The following is a 19,366-nucleotide window of genomic DNA, read 5'->3' on the forward strand; positions in this document are numbered from 1 at the left end:
GAAGCTGGTATGTTTTGCACCATATTTTCCAAAGCTACAACTCGGGCGCGAAGCTCGTTGACTTCTTCCATTATTCCGGGATGATTGTCGGTCAGAACGAGCGAATGAATAAGGTTTAGAATTTTAGATAGAATATAATTATGGTGAGATATTCTGGAAATGAGGCTGAAAATGGTGTTTCGGATAGGTTCGCCGGTAAGTGCTTCAGGTTCTTCGTCAAGAGGTGAATTCGGTTGGTGCAAAGGATCGCCTTCTTCGCGTCTCCATTGATTAAGTAGACTACGAACCCATCAGATGAATTGGGGATGGATGATTGGTTAATTCATTCTGGTGACACTGCTTCCGGAGCTTAGGTGAAACTCCATATCGAAATAGCTGTCGAAATTCGAGGAATTCGAACTGGTTGAGGGATTCATCTCGTACGATCAGATGAAGGATTTTCGATAAGAAATAGATTATAGGATGTAGATTAGTACCCTGCAATACATAATTTACATATGCATATATAATACTAAAATCCCATAAGTTACGGAGGAATCTACGGAAGCTGTCAGGCAAAGGTAACAATAACATATACGCTAAGATATGAATTTATCTATACACTATCTATGCAATAGAGGCAGTAAGATGTGTCTAGACTTTAAGGATGATAAGCAAATAATTTTTGACACTAAATGATAAGCAAAACTTTTGACATGCAGACACGGTCGAAGTCCAGACCCACTAATACATCTAAACAACTATCAGTTAGACACACTAATGCAAGACCTGGTTCGCTAAGACCACCGCTCTGATACCACCTATAACAACCCGTCCTAATCCATCTGGACGAATACATTACATTTGGTTACATCGCGAGGTACTTGACCTCTATATGATACATTTTACAAACATTGCATTCGTTTTTGAAAAGACAATCGTTCATTACATCGAAAGTTTACGGCATGCATACCATTTCATAATTTATCCAACTATAATTGACTTAATAATAATCTTGATGAACTCAACGACTCGAATGCAACGTCTTTTGAAATATGTCATGAATGACTCTGAGTAATATCTCTAATATGAGCAAATGCACAGCAGAAGATTTCTTTCATATCTGAGAATAAACATGCTTTCAAGTGTCAACCAAAAGGTTGGTGAGTTCATTAGTTTATCATAAACATTCATTTCCATCATTTTAATATACCACAAGATTTTCATTTCTCATAAATATACGTCCCATGCACAGAGACAAAAATAATCATTCATATGGTGAACAACTGGTAACCGACATTAACAAGATGCATATAAGAATATCCCCTATCATTCCGGGAAATCCTTCGGATATGATAAAAACGAATTCGAAGTACTAAAGCATCCGGTACTTTGGATGGGGTTCGTTAGGCCCAATAGATCTATCTTTAGGATTCGCGTCAATTGGTAGATCGGTTTACTAATTCTTAGGTTACCAAGCAAAAGGGGCATATTCGGCTTCGATCATTCACCCATGTAATGTAGTTTCAATTACTTGTGTCTATTTCGTAAAACATTTATAAAAATTGCGTATGTATTCTCAGCCCAAAAAAATAAAGGGTAAAAAGGCAAATGAAACTCACAATACTGTATTTTGTAGTAAAAATACACATGATGAAACTGAACAATGCAGGGTTGGCCTCGGATTCACGAACCTATATCATTTGTTTATATATATTAAAACATATAATCGTAACAGAACAAAATTATTCATTATATCCCTAATTCATATATTATGTATATTTAATTTGTTTATATATTCAAAATGTTTAATATTTATATAGTTATATTAATATATCCATATTTATATACATACTTATTTAATATTATATTTAAAAATTGATAGTTTGTTATCTGTAAGTATTTATATAAATAATTTTAGTAGGTTTGATATATAGTTATGTGAAATCTTCATATAATTTTAGTATATGTAATAAGTATATTTTATGTACTAAATATTTATTAGTTTAAAAAGGTAGTTTTTGATATTAATAATTTACTAATACTTATAATAATAATAATAATAATAATAATAATAATAATAATAATAATAATAATAATAATAATAATAACTTTATTAAAAATAGTAATATTAATAATAATAATAATAATAATAATGTTATTGTTAATAATGTTACCTATGTTAATAATAATGATAATACTAATAATAATAATAAATGATACTAATACTAATGTTAATGAAAATAATAATAATAATTTGTATTGTTTTCAAAATAATAATAATAATCGTAATCTTAATAGTGATCATAATACCTATGTTAATAGTACTAATGTTAATAATACTCCTAATACTTAATGATAATACTTAGTAATAACAATAATGATAATCATATTTAATTGTGTTAATGATGGTAACAATAATAATTAACTTATCCCTAATAACAATGATTAATAATAATAATAATAATAATAATAATAATAATAATAATAATAATAATAATAATAATAATAATAATAATAATATGAGACTACCTTAAAGTAACAAGTTTCCAAAAAAAATGTCCCAGTCCGGGCTCGAACCCAAAACCTTTCGCTATCCCAATAACACCACAAACCACTCCACCAATTTTTGTTTCTTGAATTAATTCGTCACCCTCATATACTTAACCCATCTTGAAAAGCCCAACAACAATTTCATTAGCCCATGTAACTAGTCCACTTAGAAAGCCTAGTGCAAAAAACCCATTTAACAATTTGATAAACCCAATTAAAATATCGTGGCCTGTTTGCTTTCCTCCTGAAGCTCGACCGTAAAATAACAAAAATATATAGTAGCTAATTAACCTAAAATATTCATCATCATCGTGCCTCGTATTTTTTTTTTCAGATCTTCATCAAGGTATTATTATCATCATAATCGAACTTAAATATCACGACATCATCCTTCTCATCATGGATGTTTATAATAACCGCTATCATCATATCGTATGTCAATATCATCATCATCCTAACATCATCAACATTACACAATCACCATCATTCATTATCAACCTCCATCATCATATCATTATCATTATAGTAACCCCATAGTTATTATTTCATCATCGTAACCTTCCATTATCGCCATCATTCTTCTCGTAACCATCATCCTTTAATATCGCTACTGTTCATCATCATTGTCTTCAAACAGTAACAGCAGGTGTATCAGTTTATCGTGGTTTTCGATTAAAGAAGATGGTGATGGTTATGTGGTAGTAAACGAGCAACGTACAGATGTTGGGTTTGATTCACGTTCGAAGCATAAACAGAAAGTTATCAGCTGAAATTTGACAGGTGGGTTTGGTTCTTAACCTTACTTGATTAAAACAACAACATAATAAAGAACGATTTGGTTTCGGTTGTGGTTTGCAGAAATAGAAAAAATATGATTGTGGTTCACCTGTGGGTTGTTCGAATAACAAAAAAAAAAAAAGAAGCCACAGCAGCGAGCAAGAGCTGTAGTTTCATAAACAATTTAGGATGGGTTTCAATGGTTACGGTAGTCTTGAAGGTTAGTCTAAAGTTGTCATTGGTGGTTGTTATCATGGAAGAGAGGGAAAAAAATAAAGGTGACAGTTGATAGTTGGTGACTATGGTGGTTAATGATATTCAAACTAAATAGTAAACAGAAAATAATAGGCGTAGTTGGTGTGGTGTTCGAAAGAAAAAAATAAAATAAAAGAGTGGTGGTTTGATTGTAAAACAGAAAAGAATTTTAGAAATGGGTTGAGGTTTTGTGATGTTTTATGATTGTTTGTGGTGTGGTTTCGAAACTAAACCGTAAACAGGAAAACAGAAGCATGATGGCGTGTGGTGGTTTGCGAGTTAACAGAAGTAGAAACGAGAGTATAACTTGCAGTAGCAAGATGATGACGTGAGGGATGGCGATTTTTGAGATGATGATTGAATAGTAGTGGGTTTATGGTGGTGGTTGTAATTGGCGGCGGTAAAGGGGACGATGAGTGTGGTGATCAAGTAACGTGATGTTGGTGTTTGAACAAAGAAGCATAAGTAAGGTGTGATGATGGTTGTCGTTTAAGAAACATGAAGTGGGTTTGTTATGTATCTAACACTATAACTCTCTGCATGTATTATATATTATATATGAATATGAATATGAATATGAAGTGAGATAGTTGAATCCTAAGCAATACACACCAACACACTATATACCTTTTGTCTATTCAATCACGGATGATAACTTAAATATATATAATAATAAATATAGTACTATAACATGTCATGTGGATTAAAAGAATGGAATAGGATACCAGCCTAAAAACTATTCTATCGACAGTTTTCACGGACTGTGTATCGTGCGAAATCAGTGGCGGATAAAAGTGTTCAGAAAAATCTCATATTTTTAAATTAACTATTTTTATTTATTTTGATCATTATGGTATAAAATTCAGTCATTAATTTAATAAATAAATATTACATCAACTGTCCCTCTCATTTATGGGTAAAATATAAAAAGTGTTAGAATTAAGTAATTAGATCCTAAATGTACTTTTAATAAGCATATAACTTATATAACTCATTTTCGGATCATCTTTTATTTTAAAATTACATAAATTTAAATTTAACTTGCTTAATATCAATCGAAACATCAAACGAGTATTACAATCATTTAATATTTATTTTTATTATACTTTATTTATATACAGAGATATATTTTAAATTTAAATAATAATTATTATAATATCTTATTTTTTTATTTTATTAATTTTTAATAACAACAACATATAATACATCAAATTATATTTTAAATTATTATTTATATATACATACACACATATCTACTTACAATTAATTGTTCGTGAATCGCCGAGAGCAGTCGAAGGTCAATTGAATATATGAACATCGTTTCAAAATTTTCTAGACTCAACATTACATACTTTGCTTATCGTATCGAAATCATATAAAGATTAAGTTTAAATTTAGTCGGAAATTCCCGGATCGTCATATATTTACAATTACTTAATACATGTTAACGACAACCCTCAGGGCTGTCATTAGCATTTTTCTAAATAGTAATATATTTAAAGTTAGTTATTATCATGTAGTGGTGGACATTATAATTTACAAATAAAATAAAATTAGCATGTTTTGATTTTTAATAACAATTCTTAAAATTGTCATTATCTAATTTATTATTTTAATTCGTTTTCTATCTAAAGAATACTAATGAGATCATATAATTCACCTTATAGTTATGGTTCATCATATCTTTACTTTCTAAAACAGATGAAACTAATAGTAAGTTTTTTTTTTTTTTTTTTTTTTTTTTTTTTTTTTTTTTAACTTTAAAATTCGAACCACACCAAACCTTACATTTAACCTAGAACTTATTAAATGTAGAAACTGAAAAATACCGACTAAATTAATGAGTAAATTTTAAGACTCCTTTGTATCTATCTATCCAAGCACATAAAAAGGGACTACAACAATAAAACTTACAAATCAGAAGGACTATTTCTGTAACTTTCTATAAAAAAAACATAGCTTCATCCATTACCCTTTTAAACCTTTCTTTTATCAATATTCCAAACACAATCCATTCTTTCAAATCTTCCCAAAACATTTCTTCACATTTCTTCTAAAAAATGAATCAATCCCTCATTGATTACATTCTCTATCAACCATCCACAAAAATCCCATTTGTTTAAACACAAAATTTAGTCAATTCACTAATGCACACCAACTGTTTGATAAAAGTCCTGACAGAGCTAAGAAAATAGAAATAAGCAATGTGGGCTTATTTTCTTGCCGGAAATTCATTAATTGTAGCCGTAGTTGTTACTCTGTTTACTGTTTTACTGCAAACAGTGTTTGTTGTTTCTGAATTTCCGGCGAGTTTAACGGTGGAGAGAAGTTTTCCGGTGAACCATGTTTTTGAATTGAATGAACTGAAAAATATATTAGTAAAGTTAAATTGATAATTTTTGTTGTTTTTCTCTCTCTTAAAAAACGCCCAAATTCCCAATTTCAGCCGAACCCTAGATGATCTAATTTTTTCTTACGATTGTGTGTTCGATTATTGATCCTTAACGTAAATCATTCCTCTTGATCGTGTTTCCTGGACTTCGTATCATGGGAAAGAGTTCTGCTGGAAAGAATCCTAAGAAATCACAACAAACCACATCTAAGGTTTTGAGGAATCGTACCGTGGGCGTTGATGAGAAAGTAGTAGAGAGTGAATCGACTGACTCTAGCGATTGTGATGCAGCAACGTCGAAGAAGAATGACGGATCTAAGGGGAACGATGGAAGTCTGATCGGATTAAGGGACGATCCAGTACCTCTTGAGGATAGCTCTAATCCTAAGGAGGAAAGGGATATGCCTGCGAATCATGATTCTTCCAAAGATAATACTGTTGCTGAGGAAAATATTGATGAGGACATAGTTAGTGTTCACTCTGAGGATTCATGGGATGAGAAGTATGGCAGGGATGCGAGTCATGACTGTGCTGCGTCTCCTGTCAAGGCGGTACATGGGAGTAACATAAAGGTACCTGCTACACAGGAACAAACACAAGAACAACCAAAGGAACAAGCAAAGAAGGTATTGTATAGTGATATTGTTTCTGATGCTAAGGTCCCTAGAAAAGTTAATTTTCGATTTATTGAACCTATTAGCAACTTAGATGATGGAGTTGATGTTGCTATTCCGTTATCTTCTGTTCGGGAAGCGACAGAAAGGTATAGCCATACTTTATATGGTTATTTCTTGGGAAAAAGGGTTGCATTCCCGGTTGTTCACAACTATGTCATGAACGTTTGGAGGAAGTATGGAATTGAGAAAATAATGATGAATTCGAAAGGTTTTTTCTTTTTCAAGTTTTCTAGTAAACAAGGAATGATGGATGTTATGGAGAATGGTCCATGGATTATTCGGACAATTCCAATTATTTTGAACCAATGGACACCTTCGGTATCGCTTACAAAGGAGGATCTTACAAGAGTCCCGGTGTGGGTAAAGATGCATGATGTGCCTTTATCGGGGTTCACGGAAGATGGGTTGAGTTGCATAGCGTCTAGTATTGGTCAACCATTAATGTTGGATTCATATACGAGTACCATGTGTATGGAATCTTGGGGGCGACCTAACTATGCGAGGGCGTTAATTGAGATCCAAGCTAACAAGGAGATGAAAGAAACTCTTGTAGTTGCGACTCCTAGTCTAATGGAGGATGGTATAACGAAAGGGACTACGAAGGATGTAGTTAAGGTTGAGTATGAATGGAAGCCACCGAGATGTCCATATTGTGAGGTATTTGGTCATACTAAAGCAGGCTGCCCTAAAGCTATTCCTGTTAAAGAACCGCAAAAACAAGATGAGGATGGTTTCGTGCAGGTGAATAAACGTTACAATAAGGGAGTGATTATCGGCAAGAAGAGAAGTAATGGTAGTGTAATGGGTTTTAATAAACCCAAGCTGGTATATCGTCCTGTTCGTAAAGAAAGTAATAGTCAGAAGGAAGGAGAGAAGCAGAAGGCAAGCACAAGTGGTACTAAAAAAGTAGTCAATAATATGTTTGGTGCTCTAAATGATTTGGACCCAAATGAGGAATATGACCTGAATATACCCCATGTAAAAGCGAAACGTAATGGCCAGGTTGTGGGAACTCTAGTCGATGAGGAGAGTGATGTAGAAGAGGAAACAAACGCCAATAAGAAGCGATCTGAGGGTGCAAGCACACCCGTTGCGGAGGTTTCCAATGTTTAGTATAGCTTCTTGGAACATAAGGGGTTTGAACGTCGCCCCCAAACAAAAAGAGGTTCGTGAGGTCATTACTAGTAATAATTTGAGTATTTGTGCTGTCTTGGAGTCCCGTGCAGCATCGCATAAACTGCAGTCGATATGTAATAATGTTTGTAATACGTGGGATTGGACGTCGAATGCTAACAAATGTTCTGGTGGCACTCGCATTATTTTAGGGTGGAATCCGTTGTTAGTTCAGCTTATGGTTTTGGCTATGACGGATCAGGTTATTCATTGCCAGATCCGTATGGTTCATAATGGGAGTCACGTGTTTGCTTCGTTTGTTTATGCGGATAATTATTACGTGCAAAGGCGAAAGTTATGGCGGGATCTTCAGATGCATCATGGGTTTGTTAATGATAATCCTTGGGTTATTCTTGGAGACTTTAATGCTTCAGTTAGTATTGATGAATCAACTGCGAGTGGCTCGTGTATGACTCTAGCTATGCGTGAGTTCAAAGAATGCTTAGATAACATTCAAGTTGATGATGTGAATAACATGGGCATGCAATTTACGTGGAATCAAAAACCTAATGCTACAACGGGTATTTTGAAGAAAATTGACCGTGTTTTAGTCAACGATGGGTTTCTTTCTATTTACCCTAATGCTTATGCTATATTTCAGCCATATAGAAAATCGGATCATAGTCCTTCAATATTGAAAATTCCTTCCTTGTTGCCTGTTAAACCAAAAATGTTTCGATTTAGCAATTATGTAGCGGATCAGGAGGGATTTAAACAATGTGTTGTGGATGGTTGGGGTGTTATTGTGGAGGGCCACGCAATGTTTCAAGTGGTTAAGCGTTTGAGATACATGAAAAAAACCATTAGAAAACTTATGTGGACGAAAGGGAATATTCATGCAACCGTTTGCAGGCTTCGAGAGGAGTTAGACAAATTACAAATCGAGTTGGATCGTGACCCTTTTTCGTTACCTATTCGAGAAGCAGAAGCAAATAAGCTGAAAGAATTTAATGATGCTTTATGGGACGAGGAACGTTTTTTAAAACAAAAAGCTAAGGTGCAATGGTTAAAGGTTGGTGACAGCAACTCTAAATATTTTCACAAAGTGATTAAATGTAAAGCCAACAGAAGCCGAATAAATGCTATTACAAATAATGATGGGGTTGTAGTTGAGGGAGCTGCTGTTGCTGAAGTTTTTGTTCAGCACTATATGGAGTTTCTAGGTGCTTCGCAACCCTGTGATCAGATTGTAAATTCACAGTCCATTTTTGTGAATAAACTTTCGAGTGAGCAAGCGCTTCATATGATTCGTCAAGTTACAGATGAGGAAGTGAAAGCTGCTATGTTTGATATAGGAGATGACAAAGCTCCTGGTCCGGATGGGTATAGTTCTGTATTTTTCAAAAAATCATGGGATATTGTGGGTCACGATATATGCAAAGCGGTTAAAGACTTCTTTAAGAATGGTCACTTACTTACTGAAATAAATCATACCATTTTAGCTTTGCTTCCAAAGGTTGAAACTCCAAGATTGGTTAATGATTACCGCCCAATCTCATGCTGTAATGTGCTTTATAAGTGTATCAGTAAGATCATTACAACAAGGATAAAGGGGTGTTTGGATTGTATTGTGAGCGACAACCAAGCAGCTTTTGTCCCGGGTCGTCGTATCACTGATAATATTTTAATTACTCAGGAGATTGTGAAAAATTATCACCTTAATAGAGGAGTGCCCCGGTGCGCCTTCAAGGTGGATATCCAGAAAGCGTATGATACGGTGGACTGGGGATTTCTGAAACATATTCTACATTGTTATGGTTTTCATAAGACCATGATAAAATGGATAATGAAATGTGTGTCCACTACTTCGTTTTCTATTAGTATTAATGGGGAGATCCATGGATTCTTCAAAGGGAGGAGAGGGTTGCGGCAGGGAGACCCAATGTCCCCTTATTTGTTTACATTGGTGATGGAATGTCTGACTCTGATGATAAAGAGAAATATTCGTGAAGCCGATTCTTTCAAATACCACCCTATGTGTGATCAACAGGAGATTGTGAATGTGTGCTTTGCTGATGATTTATTTTTATTGGCTCATGCTAGTACAGGTTCGGTGAAGGTTATCTCAGAAGCCTTGGATGAATTTAAAAGATGCTCAGGTTTGGTTCCGAGTCTTCCCAAGAGTACAGCCTACTTTGCTAATGTTACTTCAGGGGTAAAGAATGATGTGCTTGATTTGATGCCATTTATTGAAGGTTCTCTTCCGGTCAGATACCTAGGTGTGCCGTTGATCTCTTCTCGGTTATATTATAATGATTGTAAATCCTTGGTCGATCGGGTAAGAGCTAAGATTAGTGACTGGAAGAATAAATACTTATCTTTCGCCGGAAGAGTTCAGTTGATTTCGTCGGTGTTGTCCTCCATGCAAGGTTACTGGTCCTCTGTTTTTATGTTACCGGATGCCATTATAAAGGATATCGAAAAGCTTATGCGTGGTTTTTTGTGGTGTCAAGGAGAGATGAAAAAGGGTAAGGCTAAGGTTAGATGGAAAGATGTTTGTCTCCCAAAGAAGGAAGGAGGTTTGGGTCTAAAAAATTTGAAAGTTTGGAATATTGCGCTTATTTCGTATCATGTGTGGTGTGTAATCACACATAAACAATCTTTGTGGGTTCGTTGGATCCACTCATATAGGCTTTCAAACCAGAGTTTTTGGGAGGTCGATGTTCCAACAACAGCTAGTTACGGGTGGAAGAAAATTTTGGGTCTGAGAGAGGTGATCCGTCCTTTTATCATTCATAAGATTGGTAGAGGGGATTGTACTTATGCTTGGCATGATATTTGGAGTGACTTTGGTCACCTAAGTGGGTTGTTTTCTTATAGAGAAATTCATCAAGCAGGTTTCCAGAGGTTGTCTACTGTTGCGGATTTGTGGGTGTCAAATGGTTGGAATTGGCCAACTTCTTGGACCAGTCGTTTCCCGATGCTAATGAATATCCGTCCGCCTGATATGAATAAAGAGGATTCTGTGTTTTGGAGAGACAATCATGGAGATTTGATTCAGTTTTCTTCTCAGGTGGCATGGGAATCTTTACGCCCCAAAGCCCCGTTGGTTTCATGGTTTTCTCTTATTTGGTTTCCCCAAGGAGTTCCTCGTCAGGCTTTCATCATGTGGCTTCTTGTTAAAGAAAAGTTGAAGACTCAGGATAAGCTAAAAGCTTGGGATGTTGGGTCGTCGAGGCATTTGAATGATTCATGTGCATTATGCAAAACTCAGCAGGATTCCCATGATCATTTATTCTTCGAATGCCCGTTTTCTATGCAGGTCTGGAGCCGAGTTCAACAAAATATTCCATTGCAGATTTTGAGCTATAAGTGGCGTGAAATTATGGATCTGTTAAGCGAAGTGGCTGATAGACAAGTGGCTCGAGTGGTTGTTTCGAAACTCCTGTTGTCCGCTTCAGTTTATTTCTTATGGCAGGAAAGGAATGCAAGGTTGTTCAAGTCAGAAACAAGGAGTCCAGATCAGATTTTCAAGATTATATTCTCGTCTACGAGGCTCAAGTTAATGTCCTTAAAGTTTAAGGACTCGCTCCATGTCCGTAATTTAAAAGCTAGATGGAATCTCTAAGTTTTTGTATTAGCTTTGTGTTACGTAGGTTGTTCTTTGTATGGCTAGTAGGCCTTAAGTTAGGTGATTATCGCCTGGTTCGTTGGTGTAACCGCTTGTAATCCGTCGTGTCTGTATGCTGCTTTTATCTTAATGATATATATTTACCGGGTGAAAACCCATTTACCCAAAAAAAAAAAAATGAACTGAAAAATAGAGACAGTTTTAGACACCCTAGAATCTTACAGGAACTGCAGCCACAACAACAATCTTCTGTAGCAAGCGTTGTTGATTTCCCTGTTCAAGGGACTTATGATCCTTATCGTGTTGGGTATAGTTTCTTAATTTGATTTTGTTGTTTTTAATATATTATTTAATGTTTATTATGTGAATTGAATCTAGAAATCATGTAAATTTAGGTTAAGTTTTCAGTAGTAGATGTAATTAAATTATTTTCCAAAAAAAAGAAATAAAAAGATTTCTTGAATTTGATGAATTTGTTGCTTAACAATGAAGATAATTAGTTGCCTCATCTGAAAACCAATAGGAAAAAAAGATGCTTACTTTGGTATGCTTTCTTTTTAGTTGCTGGGCTTTATGCAAAATTTAATCTTGTTCCTCCTTTATATTATTTTAGTGCTTGTTGAATAAAGTGACTAATCATAACTTTTTTTTTTTTTTTTTTTTTTTTTTTTTTTTGGAAAGTCAAGGTTAGTTGTTAGTTGTTAGTTGTTAGACTCGAACCTGAGTCACTCTCGAATCCATGAAACATGGATACCAATGAAGCAAGGCCTCATTGGCACTAATCATAACTTTTAACTTGTTCATGTAGGCTTTATTTTACACGGGTTCAATTGGGTACACCAGCGAAGGAATATTATGTACAAATCGATACCGGAAGTGATGTTTTATGGGTCAGTTGCAACTCATGCGACGGTTGTCCTAAATCGAGTGGACTACAAGTACTAATTCAAGCATTTTCATGCTACTTAGTAGTATCAGTTTTGAATAATTGAATATATGATTCGTTTTGATTAAATGAGTATATTATTATCTTTGTTTTTTTTAACAGATTCCAATTCATTTTTATGATCCGTCAAGCTCATCAACAGCTTCGACGATCGCTTGTTCAGACCAACGATGTTCCGTAGGAACACAATCGTCTGATTCTGGTTGTTCGAATAATCGATGTAGTTACACATTTAGTTATGGTGATGGTAGTGGAACATCAGGTTATTATGTATCTGATCAAATTCATTTAGATACAATTGTTCAAGATTCATCATCATCAAATGCTTCTGCATCTATTGTATTTGGGTAAGTAAGTTCTTTATAAATTTAGGAATTTGCCCGTATAAAATAATCAATTTAGTAAAAGGGTTGTGATAATACCCCCTATCTTTTTTGATATCAACCATGAATATGCATTAACATGTATTTTACAACATATTAGATATGCATTAACATGTTGTACCGTACAACCTGTTAATGCATCTATTTTAATATCAACCATGAATATGCATTCTTATGTTGTACTGTACAACCTCTTAATGCATATTTATGATGCATATATCAAAAAAGATATGCATTAACATGTTGTACCGTACAACCTACATGTTGTACCGTACAACCTGTTAATGTATATTTAATTATTTATGGTGGATATATCAAAAAAGATATGCATTAACATGTTGTACCGTACAACCTGTTAATGTATATTTAATTATTTATGGTGGATATATCAAAAAGAGATGTATTAACATGTTGTATTGTACAAAACCTGTTAATGTATATTTATGGTGGATATATCAAAAAAATATCCAATAACATGTACTGTACAACCTGTTAATGCATATTTATGGTGGTTATATCAGTGCTCCTTAGTAATAAACCTTGTGACTAGTCAAACTTATGGAACAGTTGTAGCACGAGTCAAACTGGGGACTTGACCAAGTCTGAAAGAGCTGTTGATGGGATACTTGGGTTCGGGCAGAAAGGTTTATCGGTAATTGCACAACTTTCTTCACAAGGTGTATCCCCTGATTCGTTTTCGCATTGTCTTGTTGGAAACGGTGCGGGTGGTGGCATTTTGGTTCTGGGTCAGATAATCGAGCCAAATATGGTTTATACTCCACTTATCCCGTCACAGTAAGTTCATTCCTTTGTTTAAAGTTATGATCTTTGACCTAATATTTATGTTGAGTGCAATGTGCTATATGGTTTGACTTTGGCTGATTTTGACCAAGTTTGACTCTGACTGATGTTGACCAAGTTTGACTTTGACCCGATTTTCACTGATTTATGTGTGTGAATGGGTTCAGGCCTCATTACAATTTGAATCTGCTGAGTATATCTGTGAATGGGCAAACATTGTCCATTGACCCATCAATGTTCGCCACGTCAGACAGCCGAGGAGGAACCATAATTGATTCTGGAACTACACTTGCGTACCTTGCAGAGGAGGCATATGATCCGTTTGTAAAAGCTGTAAGTTTTGAAAAACCTTCATTTATCAAGACTTATTATTAGTATTAAAGGCTTAATTTAGTGATCCCAAAATGGGTCGTTCTGGGTTTTGCTCATCTCCAATGAGTCATATGGGTGAAAACAGAAATTATTAGTTTGAAAGGACACATGCCAAATGGGTTAATGGGTCGTACAGTAAAGATCAAAAGTCACTCAAAAGTGTGTTTTCAATGCTTACAACTTCATAGTCAGAGTTCATTAAAAAAACTCATTGTTGTAACCGTATAGTTTCTTGTTAGAACATTTAACACAGTCACAGACTAGTCAAATAAGTGTGTCCAAGTTTCCTAAGTCATTCATCCCAACACGACCCATTATTCGTCCGACCCGCCCATTTTGCCAGCTTAAAGGCCTTCACTTTCAGTCTGAATCAATTTTGTCTTGTGAATTATGCTAATCACCTGTGTTGTGCTGCAGATTACACAGTCCGTCTCGCAAACTGTCCAGTCTATTATATCAAAGGGAAACCAGTGTTATCTAGTTACCTTGAGGTTTTTTTTTGTTTTTTTTTTTTTTTTTTTTCCTTTTACATTTGTGATTTTACTGTTTTAGACTTTAATAAAATTAAAATTGAAACTTTATATGTTTCAGTACACCTGAGATGTTTCCTACGGTAAGCTTGAATTTCGCTGGTGGTGCTTCAATGGTTTTAAGACCCGAGGACTATCTACTGCAGCAGAACTCACTGGTAAGGTCTACTAGTAGCTTTACATTATAGTACCACTATTATTTTTATATGTAATATGTATATATGTATGTACAATTGCTTTGTATTTTGTGCACTGTTGTAAAAGTTGGACGACACGTCGGTTTGGGGACCAGCCCGTCCCGACTCGCCCAAAAACACATTAAAAGTTGGTCAACGCTAAAAAGTCGGGTCAAAATCGGACTAAGACGGCTGAGTAGGGTCTGAGCCGGTCAAATTCAAAGTTGGGTAAAAAATTTTATATTGTTAAAATTAGATTTTGTGTCATATATCTATGCTTGAGAATTTTACGCTTGATATTTATGTGTAATATATGTATGTGTAATATATGTATACATAATACATATATAAATAAAGAATAGTATTTTTTTCACATAAAATTTGTCTATATTATTTTTGGTCCCATATTAGCAACATAAAGTTGTAGAGGGGGTAAGATGTCAATAAGCCTCAATTGGTCAAACAATACGTTGACCTTTTGTTAACTGCTATATTGAAATGTACAATTTGCTTTGTGTTTTGTGCACTGTTGTAATGGTTGGCCGAGTTTGCCAACACGTCTGTTTTGGAACTAGCCCGTCCGGACTCGCCTAAAAACGCCTTAATAGTCGGTCAACGCTAAAATGTCGGGTCTGAGTCGGTCAAATTAAAAGTTAGGTACAAAATCTCAATATAATTTAAATTAGATTTTGAGTCATATATCAATGTTTGAAAATTTTATGCTTGATATATATAGTATTTTTTTCCCACATAAAAGTTTGTCTATATTATAGTTGGTCCCATATTAACAACAAGAAGTTGTAGAGGGGGTAAGATGTCAATAAGCCTAAGTCGGTATAACAATACGTTGACCTCTTGTTAGCTGCTATATTGAATTGTATGCTGCTAAGCAATTTCCTCTCATTCTTATCATATAGAACAGAGTATCTTCTTCCAATTCAATTAAGTACATGTAATATCGATTTGTATTTCGTTTTATGTTCTTCTTACTATAAACATGCAACTCTCCTAAACGACGTTAAAAAAAAAAAAAAAAAACTATAAACATACAACTCAAAGTCAAGCAGGAAAAAAACTCACATAATAATCTTTCGAACATGTTCATGAGGCATATCATTCTTTTGAGTCTCCACATATTGTTTTGAGTTCAACTGCGAAGCCGCTAGAGTTGCTATCATACTATTTTATTCCACATGGATTTTAAACAAAAATGTATATGAAATCAATTAACAAAATTGTATATGAATCAACTACAAGTGGAAAGTGCGATTCAACGAAATCGGAGTTAGGGGTTTTAGATCCAGGTTTTTACGCGTGGAGCCCTCAAATTGGGAGAAATAAGAAGCGGAAAAAAGAAAAAGATGAAAAGTGGGGAGCGAGTCTCCGATTTAACAAATTGAACTTCATTATTATTACTATAAGGAGTAATTATAACAAATCGAACATTGGCTTCACATTTTTCATTTTTTTTCCGGTTCTTATGCTCCTCAATTTGTGGAATCCACACTTAAAAACCTGGATTCAAAACTCTAACACCGAATTCGTTACATCACACTTTCCACTTGTAGTTGATTAATATACATTTTTGTTAGTTGATTTCATATACATTTTTGTTTGGAATACATGTGAAATAATAACGGTATGATAGGAGCTCCGGACACTGCGCAGTTGAACTCCAAAACAAATGTGGAGATTCAAAAGGTAGATATATCTCCTGAACACGTTAGGAAAATTATTAGGAGAGTATTTTTGTTCTACTTAGACTTTGAGTTGTATGTTTATAGTAAGAGGAACAAAAAAACGAAATACAAACGCATATAGGGGCAGGATCAATGGGGAAGTAACCAATCGGGGGGAAGCAAAATTTTTTTTTTTTTTTTTTTTTTCGTTTTTTGAAAAAACTGTGTTCACGAACATTATAGATTGGATGAAAATATGAACATTTAAAAAAGACACTTCGTTATGAATGTTATTATTTTGGCGGGAAAACGATCGACAAAAATAACATTAGAGATAATATTGTTCGTGAAGAATGTTAACGTTTTTTTTTTCATGCTTTGTGAAGTAAAATTTAGCCCGATTTAGAGTTTAGGGTTTAGGGTTTGGTGTTTTGGGTTTATCCCTAAACCCTAAACTCTAAACCGTTCGTGTTAAAAACTCAATCTAAATCCTAAATCTAAACCCTAAATCTAAACTCTAAACCCTAAATTTCTAAACCCTAATATCTAAACCCTAATATATAAACCCTAATATCTAAAACCTCAACATACTCTCGAAAAACACGATAATTGTTATATATTACTTCTTCGAGCATTTTCCCGCCAAAATAAAAACATTTATCACAAAGTGTCTTTATTAAATGTTCATATTTTCATCCAATCTATAATGTTCGTGAACAAAGTTTTTTCAAAAAACGAAAAAAATAAAAATAAATTTTGCTTCCCCCGCTTCCCCCCTATTGGTTACTTCCCTCTTGATCCTACCACTATATATATATACACACACACACACATACACACACACACTTATACCCTATCTGAAAAGATATAATTTGGAGTACCACAAATGATTGTCGAAGAAGATAATATCTTCCATACTATAAGAATGGGAGAAATTTGCTCAACACTATATAGGGGCGTGATCCAGGAAAAAGCAAAAAAAATGTGTGATGAATGATATCACACTGCTTCCTCTCTTCCCGGAAGCAATCTCTCTGCCCTAGAGTAGAGAGATGGATGACTTTCTCGACCCGTGTGGAGAAATCTTTGTTTACACGGGGTGGAGAAACGACTTCTCTTCTATTCGGTAATGGAAGGATTGTTTACATCTCATCTCCCTCATACCTTGCATGTGCGGGATTGGGTATTGTTGTATATATAGATATACATATATCTATGAGAAATATTCATTTGAATCTCTAATTTTGCTTGAGATCTGTAGAATCACATGTGATTAGATATTACAATAACATGTGATTGTAAGATCCAATCACATGTGATTGTCCGGCGTTTTTAATCCTAGCCATTGATTATATTGATTCAAGGGCTGAGATTTATCCTTGGTTTTCAAGCAAAATTATGGATGCAAATTAATATTTCCCATCTATATGTATGTATTTATATTTATGTTTAATAGTGTTTGCATCAATGACGTTTGTATTGAATGGAAAAATTCGAAGTCTTGGAACAAGTTTGAAGATGTGAATTTCTTAGGGTTTATTATTCCCTTTGGTGAAATAAAGATGAATGTTATGAAAGATAGAGAGAAAAATAAAAAGACAAGTTTACCCTCACATGCTAAGCATGTGACTGAATTTAAAGGCCGTGATACGGAACACACAAATTGATAGTCTCGGGCACAACATCAACAAGCCTGTTTTCTCAGTAGATTGTCCAATCTTTGCTGTCCCAAAAGCTCAAGTCGTAGTCTTAAGGAATTTTGGCTAGTAGGTTACTAGCAGTTATTAACTACCTTAGTTTAATAAACACGGGTGTATGTGTACGTGTGAGTTCATCATGCTAATTTCAATCATGTAATGTCCATCCACTCACATGCCTTGATCTATCTTAATGGTTTAACTTCAGTGGTAGTTGTTTAATTGTTTTTGTTGTCAGTAACCGTCTTTTTTTTTCAGTATATATATTTGTACTCAGTTATGATAAATAAATTTGGTTAGCCAAGTCTCTCTTTCTCTCTTAATTTCTTTGGAGATTGATCATCTCGAATCGGTCTTCTATCAATTAGGCCTTCAATGTGAGCAACTATATAAGCAAAATTGCTAACCATATGGATCAAACCATCAATTTTGGACAAACCACAAGGGCTATTTTAGTAATTTTGTCTTCAATTTATCTATTATTAAAAGTTGGTCGATTCGTCCCCGTCTCGTCCCCGACTCACTACTTTTACAACCTTGATTTTGTGTTTCCTTATAACTTACCTTAGAAATAGATGCGTATGTATGATTACAATTTGGTTTAGCGGTATGAAATTCGAAGACTATTTGTTCTTGATTTGTAGGGTGGAGCTGCAGTGTGGTGTATTGGCTTTCAGAAAATTCGAGGTCAAGGAATAACTATTTTAGGAGGTACTTATAATTCTTTAATTTTCTATTTCACTGTTTCTAGATTGCTTTTTTGCTTATGTAATATGTGTTAGTATTATTGTTGACATTTGTTGTAAATTTTGTAGATCTTGTTCTAAAAGACAGGATTGTTGTTTATGATCTTGGCGGTCAACGGATCGGTTGGGCGAATTATGACTGTAAGTCTTCTTCACCATTTAGCATTTTGATAGGCTAGAAACTCAGTTGACTCTGAAAAGTCAAACTTGGCTGGATTACAGTTTTTTTTTTTTTTTTGTAATGGTTTTTTAGGTACGTCGTCTGTAAATGTGTCAACGAGCTCAACTGGTGGCAGAAGTGAATACGTGAATGCTGGTCAGATTGGTGGTGGCAATTCGTTGCAAAATAACGGTTGCAAGTTGATTTTTGTTGTTGTCGCTTTCATGCTACAGTTACGCATACTTGGTGGTTTTCATAGTTAATAACTGATAACTAATTGTTAATTTCCATTTTCTAGAGTTGCATTCTTTTGTATGTATAGTTGTTGTAAAAGGAATAATAATAATATTATTATTAATGTAACATCAAATAAGCTAATTGGAATTAAGAATATACATGTATATGTATGTAGTATTCAAATTTATCTATAGGTAGAATTTTCATACGGAGTATATAATCTGTTAAACTTAATTTCTTAATATTATTCTTTTCTTATATG

General features: G+C 34.2%; 1 protein-coding gene across 1 annotated transcript; it reads left to right on the forward strand.

Moving 5' to 3' along the window:
• Positions 1 to 5,626: 5,626 nt before the first annotated feature.
• LOC139877843 (aspartic proteinase 36-like) lies at positions 5,627 to 19,238 on the forward strand. The gene is made up of 11 exons (XM_071865249.1): positions 5,627 to 5,947; positions 11,571 to 11,684; positions 12,186 to 12,315; positions 12,426 to 12,670; positions 13,274 to 13,501; positions 13,675 to 13,840; positions 14,297 to 14,370; positions 14,471 to 14,567; positions 18,606 to 18,672; positions 18,777 to 18,848; positions 18,961 to 19,238. Exons 1-11 carry the CDS (start codon positions 5,769 to 5,771, stop codon positions 19,128 to 19,130), a joined length of 1,542 nt encoding a protein of 513 aa, XP_071721350.1. The 5' UTR covers positions 5,627 to 5,768; the 3' UTR covers positions 19,131 to 19,238.
• Positions 19,239 to 19,366: the final 128 nt, after the last annotated feature.

Source organism: Rutidosis leptorrhynchoides, chromosome 11 (assembly GCF_046630445.1).
Source record: "Rutidosis leptorrhynchoides isolate AG116_Rl617_1_P2 chromosome 11, CSIRO_AGI_Rlap_v1, whole genome shotgun sequence".
Taxonomy (NCBI): Eukaryota; Viridiplantae; Streptophyta; class Magnoliopsida; order Asterales; family Asteraceae; genus Rutidosis; species Rutidosis leptorrhynchoides.